The 23,158-nt window shown below is 38.8% G+C and overlaps 1 protein-coding gene and 1 pseudogene across 1 annotated transcript in view; one reads left to right on the top strand and one right to left on the bottom strand.

Moving 5' to 3' along the window:
* Positions 1 to 23,158, bottom strand: part of TLK2 (tousled like kinase 2) — a 121,691-nt gene that overhangs the window by 5,102 nt on the left and 93,431 nt on the right. Inside the window, exons 13-20 of the mRNA XM_061144310.1 lie at positions 21,018 to 21,084; positions 19,902 to 19,999; positions 18,222 to 18,303; positions 13,909 to 14,000; positions 9,209 to 9,298; positions 5,464 to 5,633; positions 3,922 to 4,060; positions 286 to 397 (exon numbers count right to left, since the gene is read on the bottom strand). Of these exons, the coding sequence (XP_061000293.1) occupies positions 286 to 397; positions 3,922 to 4,060; positions 5,464 to 5,633; positions 9,209 to 9,298; positions 13,909 to 14,000; positions 18,222 to 18,303; positions 19,902 to 19,999; positions 21,018 to 21,084 (850 nt within the window). The remainder of the gene's footprint in view (positions 1 to 285; positions 398 to 3,921; positions 4,061 to 5,463; positions 5,634 to 9,208; positions 9,299 to 13,908; positions 14,001 to 18,221; positions 18,304 to 19,901; positions 20,000 to 21,017; positions 21,085 to 23,158) is intronic.
* LOC133058009 (U4 spliceosomal RNA) lies at positions 17,263 to 17,347 on the top strand (annotated as a pseudogene).

The following is a 23,158-nucleotide window of genomic DNA, read 5'->3' as shown; positions in this document are numbered from 1 at the left end:
ATGGGCTCTCTTGTTGCAGTGCATGGGCTCTTTAGATCTAATTGTGAACGACAAAAAAAGGATGTCTTCAACAGCCCAGCAGAATTCATTAGATGCCCTGGAACTGAAATTTTCTGCTTATATGCATAAAGCTTCTATAATTAAGTCTGTATTTTCTTCAAACCACAACTTTCAGGATTCCATTCTATATAACCCAGTGATTAATTCCAAGGGAATAATCTATACAGTGCCACTGTGTATAGCACCACCAAGACAGCAGCCGCCACGTCCAGCCGTCTTTATTACCTTCCTTCCATAAAGACACTGGTAGAAGATCACACCCACTGACCAGACGTCAACTTTATTTGAGATCTTTGGTGGTTCCTTCCCAACCACAAAACACTCTGGTGGTAAATACCTGGACAAAAGGGAAATAAAAATTCTTAGAAAAACAACTGTATAAATCTAAGACATATACAAAAAGGCAAACTAAAGACTTTGATGAAAATAAAAATATCTGAATCTTAACATCTGAAAGCCAACTTACACCCAGTTGATAAAAGACACTCTAAGTTAAGGAGGTGGTCATGTCCCTTTCTTATTTACTGAGAGAGGTAAAGATTCTCCCTAGTTCCTACTTTACCCACCCCAGCATCCTTTTCCAGGGCTGTGCCTAGTGTAAAATGTCATTCAGCAAATGTTTAAAAGGAGGGGGGGGGACACAGAAGTGCATTTCCTTTTATGATAGCTGTAGCAACAAACATTAAAATACAAGTGGTGTGATTTCCTTTCATGCTGACAGAAGAAGAAACAGTCTCTAAAATAAATAACTGTTAAAATCCAAATGAATTCAGGATCCAGTATAAATCTCTGAGGGGAGTGGCTATTAAGTGTCTTCTTAAGGTAGCCTCTTCTGGAAATGTAGACTGACTACAATTAAAATCAATGGTGACATTAAAGTTCAAATTATGAAGGGACATTTTATATTTCCTACTTTAAGGATGATCAGGGGCTTATGGAAGACTAACAAATAGTGCCTAAAAGCCAAATAAACTTCTAGCTGTTGGCCCAACTCAATCCTCATCTTAATTCCTTCCCTCCCCACCCACTCCTGACCTCTAAAAAGACTAGCTGGACAGCCAACCACACCAAATTGTATGGTGTGGAAGGTAAGTGCCTCTTAGCATTTAGGAAACCAAATAATATGCCTCTCTTCACTGCCTGGAGTCTTAGCCATGGCACAGCTGGAAGGCAGAATTCTGAAGATAACAGATCGACCTCTGCAGATTTCATGCTGGCAAAATCAATTTTGTGAAAAACTATTTTAAACCCTGCTGTGCTTCTGGTGTAAAAACCTAAATGTATAGCTGAAAGGGGATCAGAAGAGTTGAGAGGCAGAAAATGTTCAGATGATGGGCTTTTTTAAGAAGTTTAGTTTTACGTTATTTCTTTTATTTTTAATAGTCATTTTAAAATTATTAAGACCACTGACCTAGACTATTATTTCACAACGAAAGCATCTAGCCAAAACACACAGTGAAAAATGAAAATATAGACAGAAAACTCACAAGGGGAGTATGGGGAGAGAAAGGTAAAGAAATAAAAATATAGATGAAAGAATCTATAAAAAGAACAGCTCATCCAAATGCCACTAAAACCTCCCTGAATCCCAGGTTTTCATGGCTCTTGATTCTTTAATATACATAATTTAAATATGAGCTTGGATAATAACAAGATCTTGATTCTAAAATGACCTTTTAATGTACTTATAACTTTTTTGTGGAAGTGGTGGGGAAGAAGTAAGTTCTTGTTTGTGGTGAGGAAAAATGGAGGTTGTTGGACTTATCCAAATGCAAAGTAATAATTTGGTCAAATAATGAGAATACAGAAGACACTGTCCCTTAATAGTGTTAAGTTTAGCATATCACTTTCTAGGTCTCAGTTTCCCCATCTGTAAATGAAGAAACAGACTAGTTCTTCACCCACATAATAAGCATTCTAAGTCCCTATCAAGGACTTTGGGAGGGAGAACAGAAAAGAGTTCCAAGATATTGCACTAAATCGTGTTTAAAAAACAAACATAATTGCATATGCCATCATGATAAAATCCTCGTGGAGAAGAATGATCCTCAAGGCCTAGTCTAACGGGTTACTTGTTTAAAAGCAGTATTCCATGTAGAAGAATTCGGAAACAAACGAATGCTGCAAACGATCACTTAAAATTTGTTATGTCCTCACATTCTATCTGTATCTTTCTGGGACATAATATGAGGATGACACTGAGGATGGTGATTATAAACACCAATATGGAGAATTTTTACTTTATAAACCTTCACAGAAACTCAAACAATTTAATTTTCTCAGTAGCTTCCTTTTCACCTTATTCTTACCATTGAAAAAAAAAAAGTCTTCAAATATAATCTAAAGTAGAAAAACATCATAAAATGAACCCCCAAGTAAACATCATCCAGCTTCAGTAACTGTCAACATGGCAAATCTTTGTTCATGTACACCCCTCTTAATCTCCCCCAAACAGATTCCTTTGAAGCAAGTCTCAAACATTACATACTTTTATGTAAAGGCCAAACTGCTGAATTTTATAGCTTAGCAAATACAGCAACAGGCAGCAATGAAATAACTAATTTAAATGTGAAAAATCTTCACCTTTAAAAAAGAACAAGCTATCAAATGAAAAGCTCAAATCCAAGTTCTGGTGAATTTATAAAGCAGAGGTATAGACCTGCTTCCAGAATTTCCAATAGCAGATATTTTTGTATCATTTACTGACAGGAACCCACAAAAACCACCAAGTGAATAAACACTGTAAGTGTAGCTTCTATTTTAAACCTAGAATCTCAAAGTTTTAATTTAGGGACTGATTTTCACTATAGGTACCATCTCCACAAACAATAAGGAACAAGGGAAAGTTGAAATTGTATGTACATGGTGCTTTTAGCAGGATATGATCAATTCTTCAATGTGGTGGGGGTGATGAGAACAGGGCTGATGTCCCCCTCTTCTCTGTCTGCTTCCCATCAACACCCTCATTCCCAGACAGTCACTAACTGGCTAAGGGCTAGGGGGACCTTGGGATTTTAACTGCATGCATTTCCCCTCTCTTAATGCTACAAGAGGCTTCTCCACATTCAGAATCAAACACTCCAATGTGTGGCTTTGTGTTACGACCTCAGAAGTGAAAAGCAAGCTCTGTTAACACCTTTACAATCACAAAGTCAAATGCCTGAGCTGCAGGTATCTTGTATGGTGCTCACTGTCAAAAGGAGTACGAGACAGAGTAAGACAGGGCACAGAACAAGCAGGCAGAGTCAGCTGGGTAGAGTGGTTGTGGGTGGACGAGTGACGACAGATGGGAAGAAATGCGGCTCAAAACGTTTTGGAACATGGCTGCCAGAAATGGATACAATTCTTGGCAAACCATGCTCACTTTTTCCTGTTTAGATTTCAAGGGATGCTGTGCTTATTTTACATCCTAATCTTCATAACTCCTGGGTTCTTCAGTCCACCATCTTCAGGCAACTATAGAAAAAACTTCCTCATCCCATCAACTCAGGAAGAGAGAGACCTGCATTTGAAATTCTGAGAGGAAGTGAGGGCCATTCTTTACATACACATGAGTAACCTCATTCTCTATGTACTCGGTAGGGCCTACCTACAGAGCAAACACACAACTCAAAACGCCTGGTCATGCATAATCCCTCTCTCAATGGTTTTTAAGAATAAAAAGAAAAATTAAGACAAATTCATGTAAATACAAAGAGTCAAACCACTGACAAGACAGCAAATATTTGGAGAGGAAAGTCTACTATGGTATACAGCATTTCTGCCTAAGCAGACAGAATGTAGTCTAGTGAACCATCACCAACACTTCAGCATAATACAGTCACATCTCCAGCCAACTGGACAGATCTCTCAGATACCTACCAGTAAGTACCAGCACCTTGTGATGTTAGCTCCATGCCATCCACTGAATTGTAGCTATCATCATCCATTATCTTGGAAAGACCAAAATCTGTGATTTTTATCTCTCCACACGCTGTACCATTTACTAAAAGAATATTACCTAAAAAGATAAAAATCTTCATGAATAAAAAAGAGACTTACTAGGAAAAGCCAAGGTAATAATAACAGACAAGAAGAGGACAACTGGACTCCAACTCTTACACATAATAGCAAACATTTAAATCTCTGGAATAAAACAATCTGGGCTCTGGATGCTAGAGGAGAGTCATAAGTGTCTGGCTGCAAATTTCTCTTTTCCAAGAATCACCTGCTTAATGTGCCAAAACCAGCACTATGAGCAGTGGAAAAAAATAATTAACTAGCCAAAGTAAAATATCATTTGTATGGTTGGTCAAAAATAGTGGGAAACTTTCATCTGAACTTTCAGTAAGTATCTCTAAACCACCCTGTTTGGAATAGTAGTTTGGGGAGGGTGGTGTGGAATCAAAGAAAACATACAGGGGAATCTAAGTTAGTACCACAGTGCCACCTACAGCTCCTGGGGCAGGAAAATGTAATAGATTCAGTAATAGAAAACCCAATCACACAGTAGCCATCTTTTAAAAAATCACTTCCTTGTAATGAATTTTTAGTCATTTATTTAGTCATTAAAGGGGCTTCCCTTGTGACTTAGCTGGTAAAGAATCTACCTGCAATAAGGGAGACCTGCGTTCGATTCCTGAGTCGGGAAGATGCCCTGGAGAAGAGAAAGGCTACCCCCTCCAGTATTCTGGCCTGACGAATTCCATGGACTGCATAGTCCATGGGGTCGCAAAAGAGTCAGACACGACTGACTTTCACTTTCACTTTAGTCATTAAAGAATAGTGAGATTTAATATGTAGCTATCAGAAGAGGATGGTGAAGTTAACTGTCCCCACCAGGAGGTAAAGGGGACTCTTCCCAACACCTAAGCTCAGCAGGATAGAGCTGTCTAAAGAGCACACAGGCAGATTTCTCAGAAACAGCTGAGGATGACAACACACAGAAGTCAAACCATTCTCTCCCCTGCCAACAATGATCAAAGTTAGATAGTAACCATACAAAAAGATGGAAAACTGCTCAGAATTGAATGAAATGGGGGGCATACGTGGAAAGTAATTTGCTAATGTGAGGGCACTTATCAAAGAGACTTGGGGTAGAAGGATTGCTGTCTAGTGTAGTAATGGGAAAAACAAAACCAAGCTTGCCAGAGCAGTTCTTTCTTAACTGGACTGACATCATGAACTGCCCTGGCTCTAAAGACAAGGGCATTGTTTCTCCAGAGCACTGAATACAACCCAACCTCCTAAATCCCGTGCTGTGTGGCCAGGACTCTCTTATTCCCACACCTACCCAGGCAATTTAGAGTCAGATTTTATTAGACCTTTTTGGCCCCCGCCAAATCCCATAACTTTATAAAACTGAAAGTTACTTATAGGACCAAAGAAATACCACCAATACTGTCTCCTAAAAATTAGACATACCTGGTTTGAGGTCATAGTGTATGATAGGAGGTTTTATTTCATTTAAGTACTTTAAAGCATTCACAATCTGCATGATAATGGATCGGGCTTCTTTCTCCGACATTAATTTGTGCTGTTTCAGGTAGAAGTCCAGATCATTTCCCTCACAGTATTCTAGTACTGTACAAAACCTAAAGACAAATAAACCAACACTTGATCGTGGGATAAAAGCAAGCAGATTAAGTCTAACTAAACAAGCCCCAGTGAAACCATCAGGTAATTCAGGGGTCTCCAACCTCTGGGATCTAATGCTGATGATCTGAGGTGGAGCTGCTATGATAAAAATAGAAATAAAGTGCCTAATAAATGTAATGTGCTTGAATCATCCCAAAGTCATTTGAGATGTAATGACTGCCCCCACCCCCTGACCTGTCTGTGGAAAAATTGTCTTCCACATACACGATCGGTCCCTGGATCCAAAAAGGTTGTGGACCACTGAGGTAGATAGCTTCTCACTTCCTTCTTCTTTGCTCTTTAAAATACTCTCTTATTCTTTATTCCAGACAAGGCAATGGCAACCCACTCCAGTACTCTTGCCTGGAAAATCCCATGGACGGAGGAGCCTGGTAGGCTGCAGCCCATGGGGTCACGAAGAGTCAGACACGACTGAGCGACTTCACTTTCACTTTCCACTTTCATGCATTGGAGAAGGAAATGGCAACCCACTCCAGTATTCTTGCCTGGAGAATCCCAGGGACGGCAGAGCCTGGTGGGCTGCCGTCTATGAGGTCACACAGAGTTGGACACAACTGAAGTGACTTAGCAGCAGCAGCATTCTTTATTCAGTATTAGCAGTTTACAGGAAGTAAACTGCCAACTCTCTTAGTGAAGAATGTCTGCACCCTTCACATTGGAACCTGCTCTGCTAAAGTTCAACCAGGGCACACTGCTTCTTGAATCAGACTTTAGGAATACTGACAGGAACTGTCATATATTTAAACTAGACATTTACTCTACAATCCACAGGATGCTCCATTTCTAAACAAGTACATTATGATCAAATACACAATCCTCACTGCAAACATTTTATATCACCCTGGGTGCTGACAGTAAAGAAGAATTGAGGGTTTGCCCAGGTCCCCAAGGCTGACTGAATACTACTGCTCCTACCAGACTGCACATACTATGATTTTTGTTTGCTAAATACACAAGGTATAAAAGAGCTTTTTAAAGGACAGTATCTGTAGTTCTAACAAATGTATCATTATATAATATGAGTTTTTTCTTTCACTTATACCAGTATATCACACAGATCCAAATCTAAAACTACACAGCATTCATGGTATGAAGGGTCATGTGTCTGTCTTCCAAGGCAGTCATAAACTGAAGTAAGGCTTCCTGAGAGAAGAATACCTTTTAAACTATTCTAAGCTGTGACAATGTGGCTAAATCACTCAGGGTCTTGCTGGGAAATGAAAATTACTGGAGTATTTAAAACAGAGAGGCTTTAATTCAGAGAACTGATCACACAGATGACGGAAGAGCTGAGAAGACAAAGTGGCCAGTGAGCACCCTAGAAATCATCTAGAGCAGGAAGTCATTAGCACCCTAAGGCCAGAGGGTGGAGATGGTGCAATCAGAACCAGGGTCACCAAGGGAACCTGGGACCATCGGGGGAGGAGTCTCCACCCACCACCACTTCTGTCTCTCCACTGAATGAATCCCACTGAACAACTGACAAAGGAGGCTGGTGAACACAGCCTACAAGGGCCAACTCATCTACGATCAAACAGACGCAGGACTCACACTCAGGGCCTGTGGGCCACTGAAGACCTTCAGGCAGCAAAGCAACAAAATGTGGACACACACACAGTCCCAAGGGACCCCCAAACTGACCAACAGCTCATGCTTCTTACAAAACATAGCATGTCTCAACATGCTAGCATCCTATTTGAGAAAACAGGCCTAAAATGTATAGATTTCTCTGATCTGATATGCTGAAATCTGAGGCACAGACTCTCAGGCTTAGTGAATTTATTTTGGACCCAATGCAAGCTGAAAATAAAATCTCATTTTTAATACTCAACTCTCGGAAAACTTTCTAAAACAATGATTTGACTTATTTTGGGGGAAAATTCACCATACACAACAGGAAGGACAAAGTAAACAGCGCGAGAGTAGCGCAAAGTCAACTCAGCGTCTCAGGTCAGTTAAGCGTACGCAGCTCAGAACAGCAGGGAATCCAAGTCACTGCGCTTACTTTTGAAATGGCTTTTGTGCTTATATTTGGGGGGTATGTGTGCCTTTCCTAGTATTCAAGGAACTTGTTGAAAGCAAAACAATAAAGCCACCCTGTGGAAACCTGCTTTTTAACTCACTGTTTTTCTGAATCCCACTCAACACCATACACAGCACCGTGCTGATTGCACTTGACTGGAAAGGGGAAATCCCTGAGTGGATGCTTCCAGAGGGGATTATGGTCTCCCTCTGGGGCCATTTCTAAATGTGGATGGGCTCTCGCACAGCAAGCTCTGAGACAGCTGCCATCTGGAAGAGGCCGAACACCCTGGGAGGTGGAAGGAAACCCCTGCGGGCCAGGCCTAAGCATGCTTTCCTGATTCAGTTCAGACTCCAACAGAGATGTTTCCAAATGCTGAACTATTTCTAAACTCCTGGATAAACCAAGAGATCGAGAGCTTACCTATACCAAGTAATGAAATACAATAATGCCTACGATTATTAAAGATCTCAGACAAGTCATGTAACTTCTCTGGTCCTCAACTCGCCACCTACAAAGTGAGAAGGCTGGACTGAAATCCCTATAAGCCTCTGAACCAACCTATGTTTTCAGATGTAGCATTAGGCTCTGCCACATTTCATTCTAATTCTATAATGAAGTCATACTGCTAGAACTTCGAAAGGCCCATCAGTGTTCATCAGCCTCACTCGACTGTTGCTTGTCTGTGGTATGCCAGCACCAATCTGTACCAGTTTCTGAGAGCTGAGAGTTAAATTCTCAGAAATCCTGTGAGCTAGTTTTTAAGCCACTGGTAGGATAAATGGATAAACAAAAGGTAGTATTTCCAGACAGTAGAATATATTTAGTAATAAAACAGAAAGAAGTACTGATAAATGACACAAGAAGAACCTTAAAAGAATACCATGCTAAGTGACAGAAGCCAGCCACAAAAGTTTACACACTACCTGATCCATCCTATGAAAGTCCCAGAATAGCTGATCTATAGACACAAAAAGCAGATAGGCGGTTGCTTATAGCAGGAGTGGAGTGGAGGAAAAGGGGGATGATAGAATAAGGTACGGGATTTCTTTCTGAGGCAGAGAAAATGTTCAAAAACTGACTAGTCATGGCCGCAGTATACCTATGAATACTGTGTACTTTTAAATGAGTGAACCGTATGGTATATAAACCTATCTCAATAAAGCTGCCCCCCCCCCTTTTAAAAAAACTGGACATGTTCAGAGTATTGTTCCACAGAAACTGGCAAACAGTACACATCAGCCCTATGCCTCTCTCCTCCATGCTGGTTGTTAAACACTGACCAGCACACAACTGCACCCATCCTGTGGCCAAGAAATGTATGTCTTGCTGGCCCCAATCTGAATTCAAATACAATCATTTGCCCAAAAATACATTTGGCCCCCTCAGACAGTATTTTCTGGACCCAGATTTAAATTCCATTCCATGAGTCATCACGCTGCAAGAAAATAATATTCTCTGCTAAGCTAGAAACAGTACAGTACTTACGAGTCAGTGTCCAGTGAAAAGTAATCATACAGCTTAACTATTCTGGGATGATCCAGTTCTTTGTGAATCCGGTATTCCCTACATGCATGCCTGTGAACAAAAAGGAAATTAACATTTTGTATTTTGGCCTGTCTTTCAGAACTTTTCCAGGATCCTCCTAATTTACTCTCACACTTCTCCACTGTTCCTGCACATTCACTCCATTCAAGTCCATTTAGTCCTCTAGTCTTTCTTCACCCTGTTTTCTCCATAGGTCTCTGCCAAGCTGTTGGAAAAACAGCAGGCACTAACTTTTATCCTTTGCAAGTTCATTCTGTGATAACCTTACCTCTTTTATATTGATACCCAAACAGCAGAGGTTTAAAAATGATAAAGACAGCATTTTTTTTTCTTTTCTCTGAAGCTGGTACTTTCTGTCTACAAATGTTTATACCCTGGGGTTCCATCACAGGGATCAATTTTGGCATGTAAACTCACTGAGTAAAAGGACTGCTGGTTAAATAAGGCAATTACAAATGCACTGGATTTGTTTTTCAATCCTCTTTACAAAAAAGAATTTAAAGGACTATTAGCATTACTTTCTAAGAAAATGCTAATTTGATAAAAAGTTTGAAACTATGGGAACCTTAGTTTTCTTAGAATAAGAGATTTTTTTCATACATATTTTTTTTTCTTTAGTAAGATAGGAAGAAAAATGTACTATATAATCTGATGTATTCATATACTGAATTTTAAAGAATAAAATGTGGTTCTTACTTAATATGAGTAATAGGATATTATTATATATATATTTTAGGATATTATATTTTAAGTAATCTAGCACCATTTAGTTTGGGGCATTTTGTTTTAAGAGTCAAAAAACGAAAACATTCCATAGTATGATAAAATAAAACCCCCAAAAAGTAATGTTTTCTGAAATGTATTCTAGCATGTCAAAAATATATAGAAAGTACTCAATCAAAGAAAAACTGAGGAACAACTAGGGGAAGAGGGAGGGGAAGAATAGGAATCTAAAAGTGATTAAATGTTTTTCCCCAAAGAAAACGTTGTTTGATTAGGTCTATTTTTCAAGTGGCCATTTTGGGCACTTTTGCATCTTCTGATGCTTTATTTCATCAGCATTTTTTTTTTTTTTAAATTTTTAAAGAATTTTTGGCTGCACTGAGTCTTTGTTGCTGTGCACAGGCTCTCTCTAGCTGTGGTGAGTGGGGGCTACTCTCTAGTTGCAGTGGCTTCTCTTGTTGCAGAACATGGATTCTAGAACGTGGGTTTAGTAGTTTTGATGCACAGGCTTATTAGCTGCCCTGCGGCATGTGGAATCTTCCAGGACCAGGGATCAAACCCATGTCCCCTGCACTGGCAGGCAGATTCTTAACCACTGGACCACCAGGGAAGTCCTCATCAGTATCTTTATGTCTTTCTGAAAAAAAAAAAACAAACTTGTCAGCACTGAGTCGGAGCAGCACCACGCTTCCAATGCAGGGTAAGCAGGTTTGATCCCTGGTGGGGAACTAGGATTCCACATGCCTCACAGCATGTACCAAAAAAAAAAAAAAAAAAAAAAACCCAAATCATGTAATACCTCATTTCATTTGGTAAAATAAAGGTGGTACTGTTTCTAAAAAAACAAGTTCAGAAACCTATGATCTAAACAGATTACTGTTAAGTCATTTCTTATTCTCACACACTAGAAATCTATCGTTCTCTGCCCTTTCAACTTTGTGATTTTGTGCATTTCAGAGTAGAGACCAATTTCTCCATGGAGGTTATAAAAAACTGAGGAAAATAAAGGAAGAAAAAATTATAAATTAAAGAGTGTCACAAGTCCTTGCCAACTAAGGAAACTTTCTGTGTGTCACGAAAAGACCCCCCTCAACATCACGTCGGGCTCTAAGGCCATTTGCTACAGTTCACCAGGCAAGGCAGAGGTTCTCCTTATATTCTTACATCCTTCATATGTCCAAATTTCAACTAAACATCCAAGGGACTAATGCCCTATAAATAAGGAAACAAGTAAGAAACTGATCCACTTAGTCTTCTACTGTCTTATAAGTAGATATATATTTAGACTTTCAGTAATTATATCCTAGAAAATTAGAAAAGAGTATCATACAAGAGTATAGATACAGTTATTTCTGTGGATAGCTTTATATGAAATTTTTCCTACCATAAATTTCTTAATATCTATTTTGAGAGGTTAAGGAAATCAAGTAATGCCTATTAATGCTTAATAATGCAAAAGTAAAACAATCAGCTTACTTCTATCACTTTGCAGAGAAAGGAGAGGAAAGGGGGTGCAAAATAGAACTCAAAAATAAACAGTACAACAGCCTTTTATTTTCTTTGAATTTTTCTTTCTTTTTCACCCAAATACATGTTCTGATTCCAGATGGGGCTGGGAAGTCATCCCCATGAAGGAAAAAGCAAGCAGAAGATCTTATTATATGCAGGTAACAGTAGTATTTTCATATTTTATAATGTGACCACAACACTGAAATGTACTCCTTTTCAGTTTCACACTGAATTTTTGAAGCACTCTCTAAAATCTGTTCAGTGCCTGATATGTCTCCTTAATTTCAGTTCAAGGGGGTTAATGCCATATTGCTAATTCACTATTATTTATAGCCTAAAATTCCTCTGTATGATTTATTATCACTTAGCAAGCAAAATCTTTCCAAGAAAGGTGGAAGTGCTGTTAAGAATTTTCCCACAAGGATGAATGGAGGTCACAAAATATTTGCACCACCCGCCCCTCCACCAGTGTGTCTATCAACTGGGAAATGGCTCCTGCCCAGATGGCTCCACAGAAGGTGCTCAGGAGTCGTGACTCCTGCCGTGGTGAGGAAGCAAAGAATAGGAAGGCAGCACTGTGAGCTGGAGCTGAACCTCTAAGAACTCAGACATGAGACTACCCTCTTCACTTGCTCTGTGACTCCATCTGGCAGACAAATGGGAAAGGAGACCCCATCCACACCCACCAGGACTCAAACAGCTTGCCAAGTGCGTCAAGGAGGTCCTGGTGTCTATCCCTCACTGCTTCAAAAGGCTACGGTGAGCACAACCCCCATGGGCAGTCACCACAGTCTTCGGCCCCTGAGTTCTCTTTAAACTCAGCCTGAAAGCTGGACACAGAGGCGAGGAACGGCTGTATAAATCTCTGCAGAGGAACTATCTCCTCAAGGTTCACCAAGGCCCATCCCTTGTAGAGTCAGCTGGTTTAGAGTCGGCAGCACACACAGCTGCAGAACAGGCTCCGAGGATAGCCAAAGGACACTGTGAAAGGGATGCAGGTGCTGTTCCTATACCCTCAGGTCCTCTTGGAGTTTCAATATGATGTGGACATTTCTCACCATTTTCCTAACTGGTCAGAACATGTGGGTGTCTTCTCTTAAGTGCTCCCTGGCAATTGCAGCCACATGTCATTTGTCCCTGCCTGTCGAGTGCCTAGAATGTACTTGTAATAATGTAACTGCTCCTCAGAAGCATCTGGACTGCAGCCGCCTGACACACACGGACACAGGCAGAGTGCCATGCACAGAGCACACGGCATCCTTTTTCCCACCTCTGCTAAGCACTCTCACTCCTTACGCCATAGGACCTTCTCTCCTCCAGCGCTGAGCACCACTGCCAGCCTGCACAGAGCAGCGAGAGTTCCTGGGTCCCTAATGAACAGTAGCCATAAGGCAGGAGTCGCCTTGCTCTAAGCTTCAAGAATGGGTTAATGATATAGAAATGTTTTATTTTTCCACTGAGATTTAGAAGCCACCTAAAAGGCTCTTCGAAGTCCACTGCCTTTTTTCCTCCAGAGTACTATTTATAAGAGAAAACAAAAGTGCCTTTATAGAAGGGAGGTAGACTGCTTTATGTCAAAAGGGGCTGTCTCTCCTTTTAGGGGTAGGATATGTCTAACACAGTACTTGTTCCTACAAAAAGGAAACAATATTATGGCCAGGAGAGATCCTAACAGCCAAGTCTGAGTGGCCTCCAAAGCAAGTGAGCTGTAACTTCAATGTTCTGAAGCTCAGGGTAGAAACAGGCAAGGCCTGACATTAGTGAAAGAAAGACATTCACACCTGCACATGTAAAAACTGTTCATTCTAAAGAGTCACCCTCCCATCCTGCACCCCAAGTACAGATGAGGGCTGCCACGATGGCATCTAGAAGGGGGAGAGCACAGCAAGTGGGAAACTGAAGACAAGAACTCTGAGACGGGAAGCTTGTGATGGGGGAGGAGGGTCCAGCACTGAGGACCAAATACTGAGGGGCAGCAGGTGCTGCATGGTCTCCTCCGTGATAGGATGACTAAAGCAGCAAAAAAGCCCCACCTCATGCTCCCTAGGATCTCTAGACCACTACAGAACACTCTCACATTTTCTACAGACAAGCAACAGTAATTTATCAGGCTTGACTTGTTTATTATAGCTACTTTTAGACGCACAATGGAAGGGGAGGGTTAAACACATAGGCCTGGATTAAGGGAAGTCTGGATTTAAATACAGGCTCAGCCATTTCTTAGCTGTTACTCAATTCTGTAAGTATCAATTTCCTTATCAGTAAGATGGAAGATTTATTTACCCTCCAAGGGCAGTTATGAGGATTAAATGAAACAATAGCAATGCATGTAAAGCTCTTAACACAGTGCTCAAACTACAGCTATTATTACTAACTTTTGAAAAATCAGATACTCTAGTATCACTTACTTGTGGTAATTCTCCTTTTTCTCATCTCTCCAGTTTTTATTTAACTGGTGAATTTTCACAGCTACGTATCTTTGTTCTGTTAGATCAAATGCCTATAAAGAAAAGGAATAAATTATATTGTGGATAATGCTAACAAGAATTACAGGTAACTGACCAGAAACTTCTGTTTAACAGACCAACATACTCAAAAGTCCAAAATGCATTATTAAATAACAAGAGCAGTGGACAGCACACTTCCTTCAGAGTTGTAATCATCTTTCTTGAAACTTGTTATGAGACAATCGAGAAGTCTCCAGACACACTGGCACCAAGGGGTTTAGAAAATAAAACCTAGCATATGCCACAAACAGAAAGACAGTCCATGCCTTAACAGTCACTTCTAAACAACTCTCTTTCTGGATATCATCTACCGTATTTGGGACCTTTCTCCCCTCTTGGCTCTTGTCCCTCAGCTGGTTCTGGGACTCGACATTCTTCAACAGTAAGTCCTGCCACTTTTTTTATCCTTTTTGTAAATATTTTTTAATAGGTTTTATTTTTAGAGCAGTTTTAGGTTCAGAGGTCCTGCCACTTTTGAAACGCTAGGGACATAGACTATCTGCTTCCTTAAGAAACAGGGCACACCTCTTTGCTAAGTTTGTTTAGTCGCACCCCTACATACTGGATAACTAAGTAATTTTGGATCTCAACAATGTCGGAAGCTAGTCACTTATCCAGCACCGTCCAAAAAAAGGGACATGCTTTCCCCAAAGGCCACCACTGTTGGCCCAAGTTCCAGATCAACTCAGTGGTGCTAGATTGTGGGGTAAAAAAAGGTAACAGATTTTCAAGGTTGCCTGGTGTACATAACAATTTGAAAAAGTAAGTAGCATTTTACAACAGATTTCCCCAATTCAATTTTTTGAGGAACTTTTTTAGAATGAATTTGGCTTTAAAGTCCAAATTAAAAACTTACTGTTTCAGTTCCAATGTTATTACCACCTATCTGCCAGTTTCCACAAACGTATGAACAGATGAAGACAATAGGCAGAGGTTATACAGGCCATGAAGAGTGGTGATTACTGTTCTACAGATCTTTTAAAAGACAAGCTACCTCTAGGAAAGCACAGGATACAAGAGAGGCCTGCTTATAAAAGAAACTTCTAATATATACCAAATTTAAACCAGTATTTTTAAAATACAAAAACCATTCAATTCAAACAGAATATCTTATTTCACAGAAATGCAAACTTTTCAACTCTATTTTTCTTACAGAATCTAAAGTCCACCTGTATGCATGTATCCATCATGGCTTTATAGGAGAACCATATCAAGCCATTAAAAGCCAGAGTAAATATCATCTAATTTGTAAGAGCACTAATGAACGACAAGTGTCATTTTTTTTTTCCTATTATCAAAACCTATTTCTGAGTTGAAAACACTGTGATTCACCAATGATCTAAGAAGGGCTATATGGAAAACAGCAAAAGAATACATTAATGTACATATAGTTGTAAGAAGCATTTAGATTTCACAAGTGTTAAAATGTTTGAAGAATAGGAAAAAGTATGAAGAAATCACTAACAAGTGAAGCACCAAGAACCAATTTTGATGATTTTAAAAAAGAAATAGTCCCACTTCTGGGTATACAGCCAGAAGAACTGAAAGCAAGATCGCAAAGAGATATCTGCACATGTGCACTCAAAGCAGCACTCTTCACAACAGGTAAGAGAAGGAAGCAACGCCAATGTCAGCTGACAGATGAGTGGGTAAAGAAAACGAAGTCTATATATACACAATCTCGGGGTCATCCAAGTTTAAAAAGAAGAAAATCTTGTCACATGCTTCAACATGGATAAACTTTGAGAACATTATGGTAAATGAAACAAACCAGTCACAAAAAGACAAACACTGTGTGATTCCTCACATGAGCTATGGAAAAATAATCAAATTAATAAAAATATAAAGTAGAATTGTGGTTACAGGCAGCTGGAGAGAGAAGGAAAAGGACAGCTGCTGATTAGTGCATACAGCTCCTGTTCTGCAAGATGAAAAAGTTCTGAAGATCTGTTTCAGAACAACATGAATTAGAATATCTAACACTACTGAACTGAGAAGACTCTTGAGGGCCCCATGGATAGCAAGGAATCAAAACTAGTCAATCCTAAAGGAAATCAACCCTGAATATTCACTGGAAGGACTGATGCTGAAGCTCCAATACTTTGGCCACCTGATGCAAAGAGCTGACTCATTGGACAAGACCCTGATGCTGGAAAAGACTGAAGGCAGAAGAGGACAACGAAAGATGAGATGGTTGGATGGCATCATCAACTCAATGGATATGAGTTTGAGCAAACTCCCACAGATAGTGAAGGAAAAGGAAGCCTGGTGTGCTGCAATCCATGGGGTCACAAAGAGTTGGACGTGACTGAGTGACTGAACAGCAACAACTGAACACTTGAAAAAGGTTAAATTAGTAATTTTTATGCTATGTGTTTTTTATCACAATTTTTAAATTATCCCAATAATAAACTAAGTATATGATTCAAGAATGAAAGCTAAACAGAAGGAAGATTTGAAAGCAAAAGTCAATGAAAACAAATCAAATAGTAGATCTGATTAACAAAAATAAAAATTTAATCTCCAGAGGGGGAAAAAAAACACTAACCAACCTCTGGCCTATTAATCACGAGATACAAAAATAAACATTTCAAAAGAGAAATAACTTATAAAGTATGGAAATCAAGATGAAATAGGATGATTCTCCAGGAAAAATGAATTATCAAAACTGACTTAAGAATGGGAAGAAAGTTTGCTTCGGCAGCACATATACTAAAAAAAAAAGAATGGGAAGAAAGTCTGAATAGGTCAATATTTGTAGAAGAAACTGAAAAGGCTATTTTCCTCTAAAATGACAACTACACAGCTGATTTTATGATTTAGCACTAACAACTTCCACATAGCCAACATGTAATGCAAAGCATTCTAGAACATGGGAAAAAAGAAATTTCACAACTCCTTCTGGAATAACTATGACATCAAAGCTAGACAATGCTGCCTGCACATAAAAAACAACTGTAAGCCAATACCACTTATGATCACAGATTAAAAATATGAGCAAAATACTAAAAAATTAAACCCAGCAGTACACTAGAAATATTATCTTAATTCTGGAAATGGGAAGTGATGATACTTTCACAACACTGTATACGTAATGCCACTGAATTGTATACTTAAAAATGGTTAAAATGGTAGGTGTCATGTATACATCACAATAAAAAATTAACATTAAAAAAGAGAAAAAAAGAAAAACTAATGTTTTTATCTGAAATAAGTATTTTACTCAAAAGATTTTCTATATAAAAATTCATATGGAGCTTGGCACAGTGGCAGTATCGTAGCCAATGAGGTTTATCTGAGGCGCGATTATTGCTAATTGAAAACTTTGCCCTAAAAATTCATATGGGCATAACATAAATCATTAACAGTATAGGCTACAACTTAGAAAAGACAGAATTACTAGGGTCATGCAGTAAAGACCAGTTAATAAACTAATTGGGCATTTAAATGCCAGGTGCCAGAAACAGAGAAATTTAAGGAGGCTGTGGCTGGTGAGCGTATTATATATCTATAGCTGTATTTAAAACAGGCAGAATTTCTCATTCACAGAAAACCAACTGGGGGGCACAGTAGCCTGGACTTCACTGGGCCAACTGAAGCACTCTAAGCAAGGACAATCCTTCAGCAAAACCAGTGTTACTAAACATTCTGACGTGGAAGATGCCAACACTCAGGTTTTCAAGAATTAACTTTTTAGTACATCTATTTTAAAACATTTATATATATATAAATCTTATTAGAATAAAAATAGCACTCATCTCTAACAAATACAGATGAGGGAGAAAGCACAAAACTAGATAAAAATCATTATCCAGAAATGATGCTGTTTTCTCTATTTGTTTTTTTTTAATCTGTAATTACTCTTCAAACTTGATAAACAGGGTAAAATATTGACTCCTGCTTAGTCACAAGTTTACTAGAAGTAGTTCTCCCAAAGATTGTTGTTTAGACTCTAAGTTGTGTCTGACTCTTTTGCGACCGCGTGGACCATAGCCCACCAGGCTCCTCTGTCCTTGGGATTTCCCAGGCAAGAATATTGGAGTGGGTTGCCATCTCCTTCTCCAAGGGATCATTTCGATACACAGGTTCTTAACAGTTTGGAATTTTGGCCAGTAAATATCAGTCACAATTCTATCACTATTTTAAATGTTTTCTAAGTTTGTAATAAGCAATAACTTAACTCTCAGTCTCTATACCCAGTTCCTTATACTTACCTTGTAAACTTCACTGAAACCTCCTCTACCCAAAAGATGTAACAACAAATATCTGTCATTTAGCGTTGGATGATCTTTAAATCTGTGGAAACAGAATATAAAACATCATCCTGAGGTCAAGGACTACACAATTTTCCATGTTTGTGAAATTTCCAGAATGTCGGATGTGTTATACATATAATTACAGATGCTGCCAACAGTTTGGCAATCATCACAATATAGCTAATTCTGAGCATAGGAAAAACTCTATGGTTCAAAGAGACGGCGTAACTATGATGAACAACAACATTAGCTGTGGAGTCATGAGAGCCAGGTCCAGCTGCAGCACAGCCACAATTAGACTAGTGACCCTTGTTGACTTCCCTCTCTTTCTGCCCTGCCATAAAGCAGGGGGGTGGCAGGGCTGTACACTGGACCAGGGACTTCCAAACTATGCTATCGGGGGCCTACAAACCACTCAAGAACCACACGTCCCCTCCATTCAGAAACATACAACAAAATCCCAAGATAGTTTACGTGGCCTTAAAAACAGATCTCATTATAAAGTGAGTCACATGTTCTACGTGCATTCATTTTCTCTCTTTACGTCTTCATGATATAACTGTTTTCCCCATATAGGATTCCATCTTGTATCATTTTCTAGCAATAAGATAAAGAAATGAGAGATTCTGGCAAAAATAACTTTTAGGTGTTTCTACCTAGTTCCTCATCAGCCCTACTAATAATCCTGAAAGTACTTTATTTTGATTTTGAGACAGTGGCACGCCTGTGGAGAGAGGTGACATCACTGCATGGGGTCTCACTGTGGAGTCAGAGCCACATCTCAACTCTTTGTTTGGTCACACTAGTCCCTAGACAAGTTAACTTAACTTCTCTAAGCCACTTTCCAGATCTATGTATTGAAGATGACCTACTGCAATGGGCTACTGTGACAATTAACTGACAGAACCCAGGGGCGCTCAGCACTCTGCCTAACACAGAGGTGCACAGTAATGGTAGCTACTGCTGCTGCCACTTACAGAAAGCCAAGTCCATGGCTCACTCTGGCCAAACAAAAATGTACAAGCTGTAGCTATGCCCAAACCTCCATGTTTCAGAATTAGAAGAATGTGGGGAGAATAAAAGGATTATGGTTAGAAGCCACTTGCCACTTACAATCTACTTTTCACAGTTTTAATTCCTTAAATGGCTTACAAAGATGAGCATTTATCTACAATTAATGTATTGAACTTGAGTCTTTCTTAAAAATCTCAACACTTTAATGACCTATAAAGGTCATTCAGAAACTGAGTGTCATTTTCAACCCAACAGTCTTTCCACACCACCCCACTGTCACCCTAATGCTTCCCTCTTCAGTAAGGCTAGGAGGGTAAATCTGAGTACACAATCTACCTAAACCATTTGCGACTGCAAAGTTACATTGCTTTAATGACCTCTCTGTGCGTAAGATTGCTGTATGTATAAATATATACTTAATATATAAACCTAATATATTTATATGTATTTAAACCAGTGCAAATCATAATTTTGTTCATAAAATGTATTATTACACCTACAACAGACTTAAATACACCATGGAATGGTATACCAAATTTACAATAAGCAAAAATATCATTCTGGACAATTCATGTCAGAAAGTATTCAGTAATCTCCAACCCAACATACCCCCAAGTTGCTTACTGTGAATTATCTTCATTATGTATCCTTTTTAGTTCCCTGATATGTAGATTTCTAACCCTTTCTAGCCTTTCCAGCTCTGCCTGGATCTCTGCTTCCTCCTAAAGTGAAAAGGAAAGAAACAGTTTAGAACACAGGAAACTTTACCTTTTTAGACTCTCATTTCAAAAACAAAAGCAGACATCCTTCTTATGAAAAGCTGAGATGTTTTGCATTGAAAAAGATTTTTTTAAGAACTGGAATTTTAATCATAAAAATGATCCTACAGCAAAATAATAAATAAAACTCAAACCATACAGAGAAGAACAGCAGGAAAAGTGAAAAGCTTCCGCCCTCTCCATGGCCACTCCCCAGATACAACCACTGTTAAGTTCCTTGTGCAAGTTTCCAGAAATGTTTTGTATGTATACATACAGGCATGCAATCTTTTTTTAAAAAACACAAATCAGGTTCTCTAACTGGTTCTGTTCTCTAACTGTAGTTCTACTTAGTGCTTTTAAATTCCACTAATTTAACAAGATCTGAGAAGGGCAGGGAGAGATGACAAGCACATCTTAAGAGGAATCTATTAAATACTTATTGATCATCTTCCTGATAAGCAGCACCCACCAAAAGCACATGCTGCTGAATTTAAGAGCCGAGTGTGATCTACATCAAAGATGACTCTGTGAACACTGTCAACAACAAATCCTACGTGGGTGCCTTTGTGTTACAATATGGTTGGTGCATCACCTTCTTTTCTTAGCCAGTTAGGTAAGAGGTAAGAGCTGCTGTGTGATTTACAACATCACAATAACTTCAATTTCAGAACCATCTGCTCTTACTTTATATTATTTTTTACTAAAAAGATAATCACTTGTGGGGCCCTATGAGGTATACAGAATGAAGTATCAGTATATCATTGGTGGAAAAGGCACTCTTATTGGGGGCATGGAGCTGACTTGCAAGTTGAAAAGAAGACAGGGACTGCCACCATGAGGACACAGGTGCGACACAAAGTAACTACTGATGATTTCCACAGGTATGTGAAGCTATCATCTGCCCAAATGCCCAAACAACTTCAACACCAAATGTAAACTAAAAATTGCATTTCTTCACACATTTTCTCATTATACTTACCTTTTTAAGATGACCTAATCTGAGTTTGAAGATTTCTTCTTGTTCATGGTATTCTGCTAATGTTAACCTGGAAAATAATGACAGAAATTTCAGTAAATTATTTGAAATCATAATGTGCCTATTTAAAGAGAAATGCCAAAGAATATTATATAGTATATTCATTTTAACTTAGTTAAAATGACCAAAAGATAGATTATCTCACAGTTCTTTGACAAGAGAAAACTTCTGTGATTTATCAGATGTGATGTGAACAAAGGACTTCAAAGCTGGAAGTCTAATTTATCAAAAAAAAAAAAAAGAGAAAAATAAATGACCTCTATTTTTACATTACTTATGAAATTAGTTTGGTCATATACCTTATTCAGATAAAATCCATTGGAAGAGGTAGCCAAATTATATGTCTACAAGTTTTTTAAGGGGGATATTAATAAGCCAACATATTTGGTTATTTTTGATAATTCTTGGACTTTGATACAAGGAGAAGAACCTAGAGGACAGAGTCCAGGATCTGGAGTCTGAGGACCAAGGTTCACAATTCTGACCATGTGATCTTGGGCAAGCAACTTTAACCTCAATTTCCTAAAAACACAGCAAGCAATGACACCCATCTAAAAAAGCTGTTGTGACTGTTACAACGAGAATATGAAAGGAATCTATACTTTGTGAAATACTACTCAACACAGTTCTCAAAGGGCTAACTTCACGGGCAATCATTTCATGTTCTACCTACCCTGATCGCATCCTCATATCTCAAGAATGAGCATGTAAGAAGTGATAGCTTACTCCTCCATCTTCACCCTCTTCACATTCTAGAAGCACACACATATACTTCAAAGTTTTAGATGTCACTGTTTAGATATATTCTAAATAGCAGGAGAAAGAAGAAACAGCTATCCTATCAACCAGGAAGAGCTACAAAATAAAGTTGCTGAGGTCTGACTAAAAGAAGATAAAAATAGCAAGAAATACTCCCATTAGGGTTCACACACCTCTCTTTTCATAGTTGCAGAAATACTCACATCTATTATCCCATATCATACCAGCAAAAAAAGGAGAAATGAAAAAAATCATAGCTTATAATTCTTTCTACCTGAAACACATTAAGTACCAGGAAAGGATAATAAAATCCATTCCAACACAAGAGGAATATTTTTGGCTTCTGGCCAAGGGAATGAGCCATGGATGCTTTAATTATTAAAGACTAGACCAAAGGCCTTCCAGCTTGGATTTTACTCAGGACTCCAGATGGCAACTGCTTACTTACACTCTACTAGCTTAGACCGAATTCTAATTATTATTCTATGGAAAAAAAAAACAAAAAAACCTGTGCCCACTTTACTACTTCTAAGCCAATGGTTTTATTCATTGGCATGAAATAATTTTCAAGTAATATTGGAAAGAGAGTTCCTTCACAAAATAAATGTAGGAGTTATGAAAGAAGACAATAGAGTAATGTGTACAACTTTTGCCTAAAGAATTCTTCAAAACTGGGTTCCTACTTGGACTTTTTTTTTTTTTTTTTTTGCTGCTCCAGGTCTTAGTTGCAGCATTTGGGATCTTTAGTTCTTGCATGAGAAGTCTTAGTTGTAGCATGTGGGATCTAATTCCCTGATCAGGGATCAAACCCAGGTCCCCTGCATTGGGAGCATGGAGTCTTAGTCACTGGTTCAGCAGGAAAGTCTCCCACTTAGACTTTTTGAAAGGGGTATTGCTTAGAATCTAGTTTTAAAATATGTGAAGTGAAGACGTTTTCCAAACTTAATCACTGTGCATACCTTTATCACGACACTTAAAGTAACTATTAGTTTATTCATCTGTCCATTTTCCCTAAATAAACTGTGAGTCCTAAGGCTGGGCTGTCTCCTTCAGCTCTGCACCCTGGTGTCCAGAACAGGGCCGAACCTATAATAAGCATTTAACACAGACTTACTAAATGAATGTCAAGGAAAAGCCTCCCCAAGGTATCAGGTATGTATTAGGTGAGGGCTGGTGTTAAACCAGCTTTCTCACTGGAATGAAGAAAGATACATTTCTGGGATGTCATGCACTTTTAACTATGGTACCAAGTATTTTTACACTTGAAGTGGATTATGGGTTAATATGTTTTTGTGAACTAACAAGAAAACACTAAAGGCAAAAGA

The sequence above is a fragment of the Dama dama genome, chromosome 5, assembly GCF_033118175.1.
Source record: "Dama dama isolate Ldn47 chromosome 5, ASM3311817v1, whole genome shotgun sequence".
Classification (NCBI taxonomy): Eukaryota; Metazoa; Chordata; class Mammalia; order Artiodactyla; family Cervidae; genus Dama; species Dama dama.
This window is presented reverse-complemented; position numbering and strand designations above follow the sequence as displayed.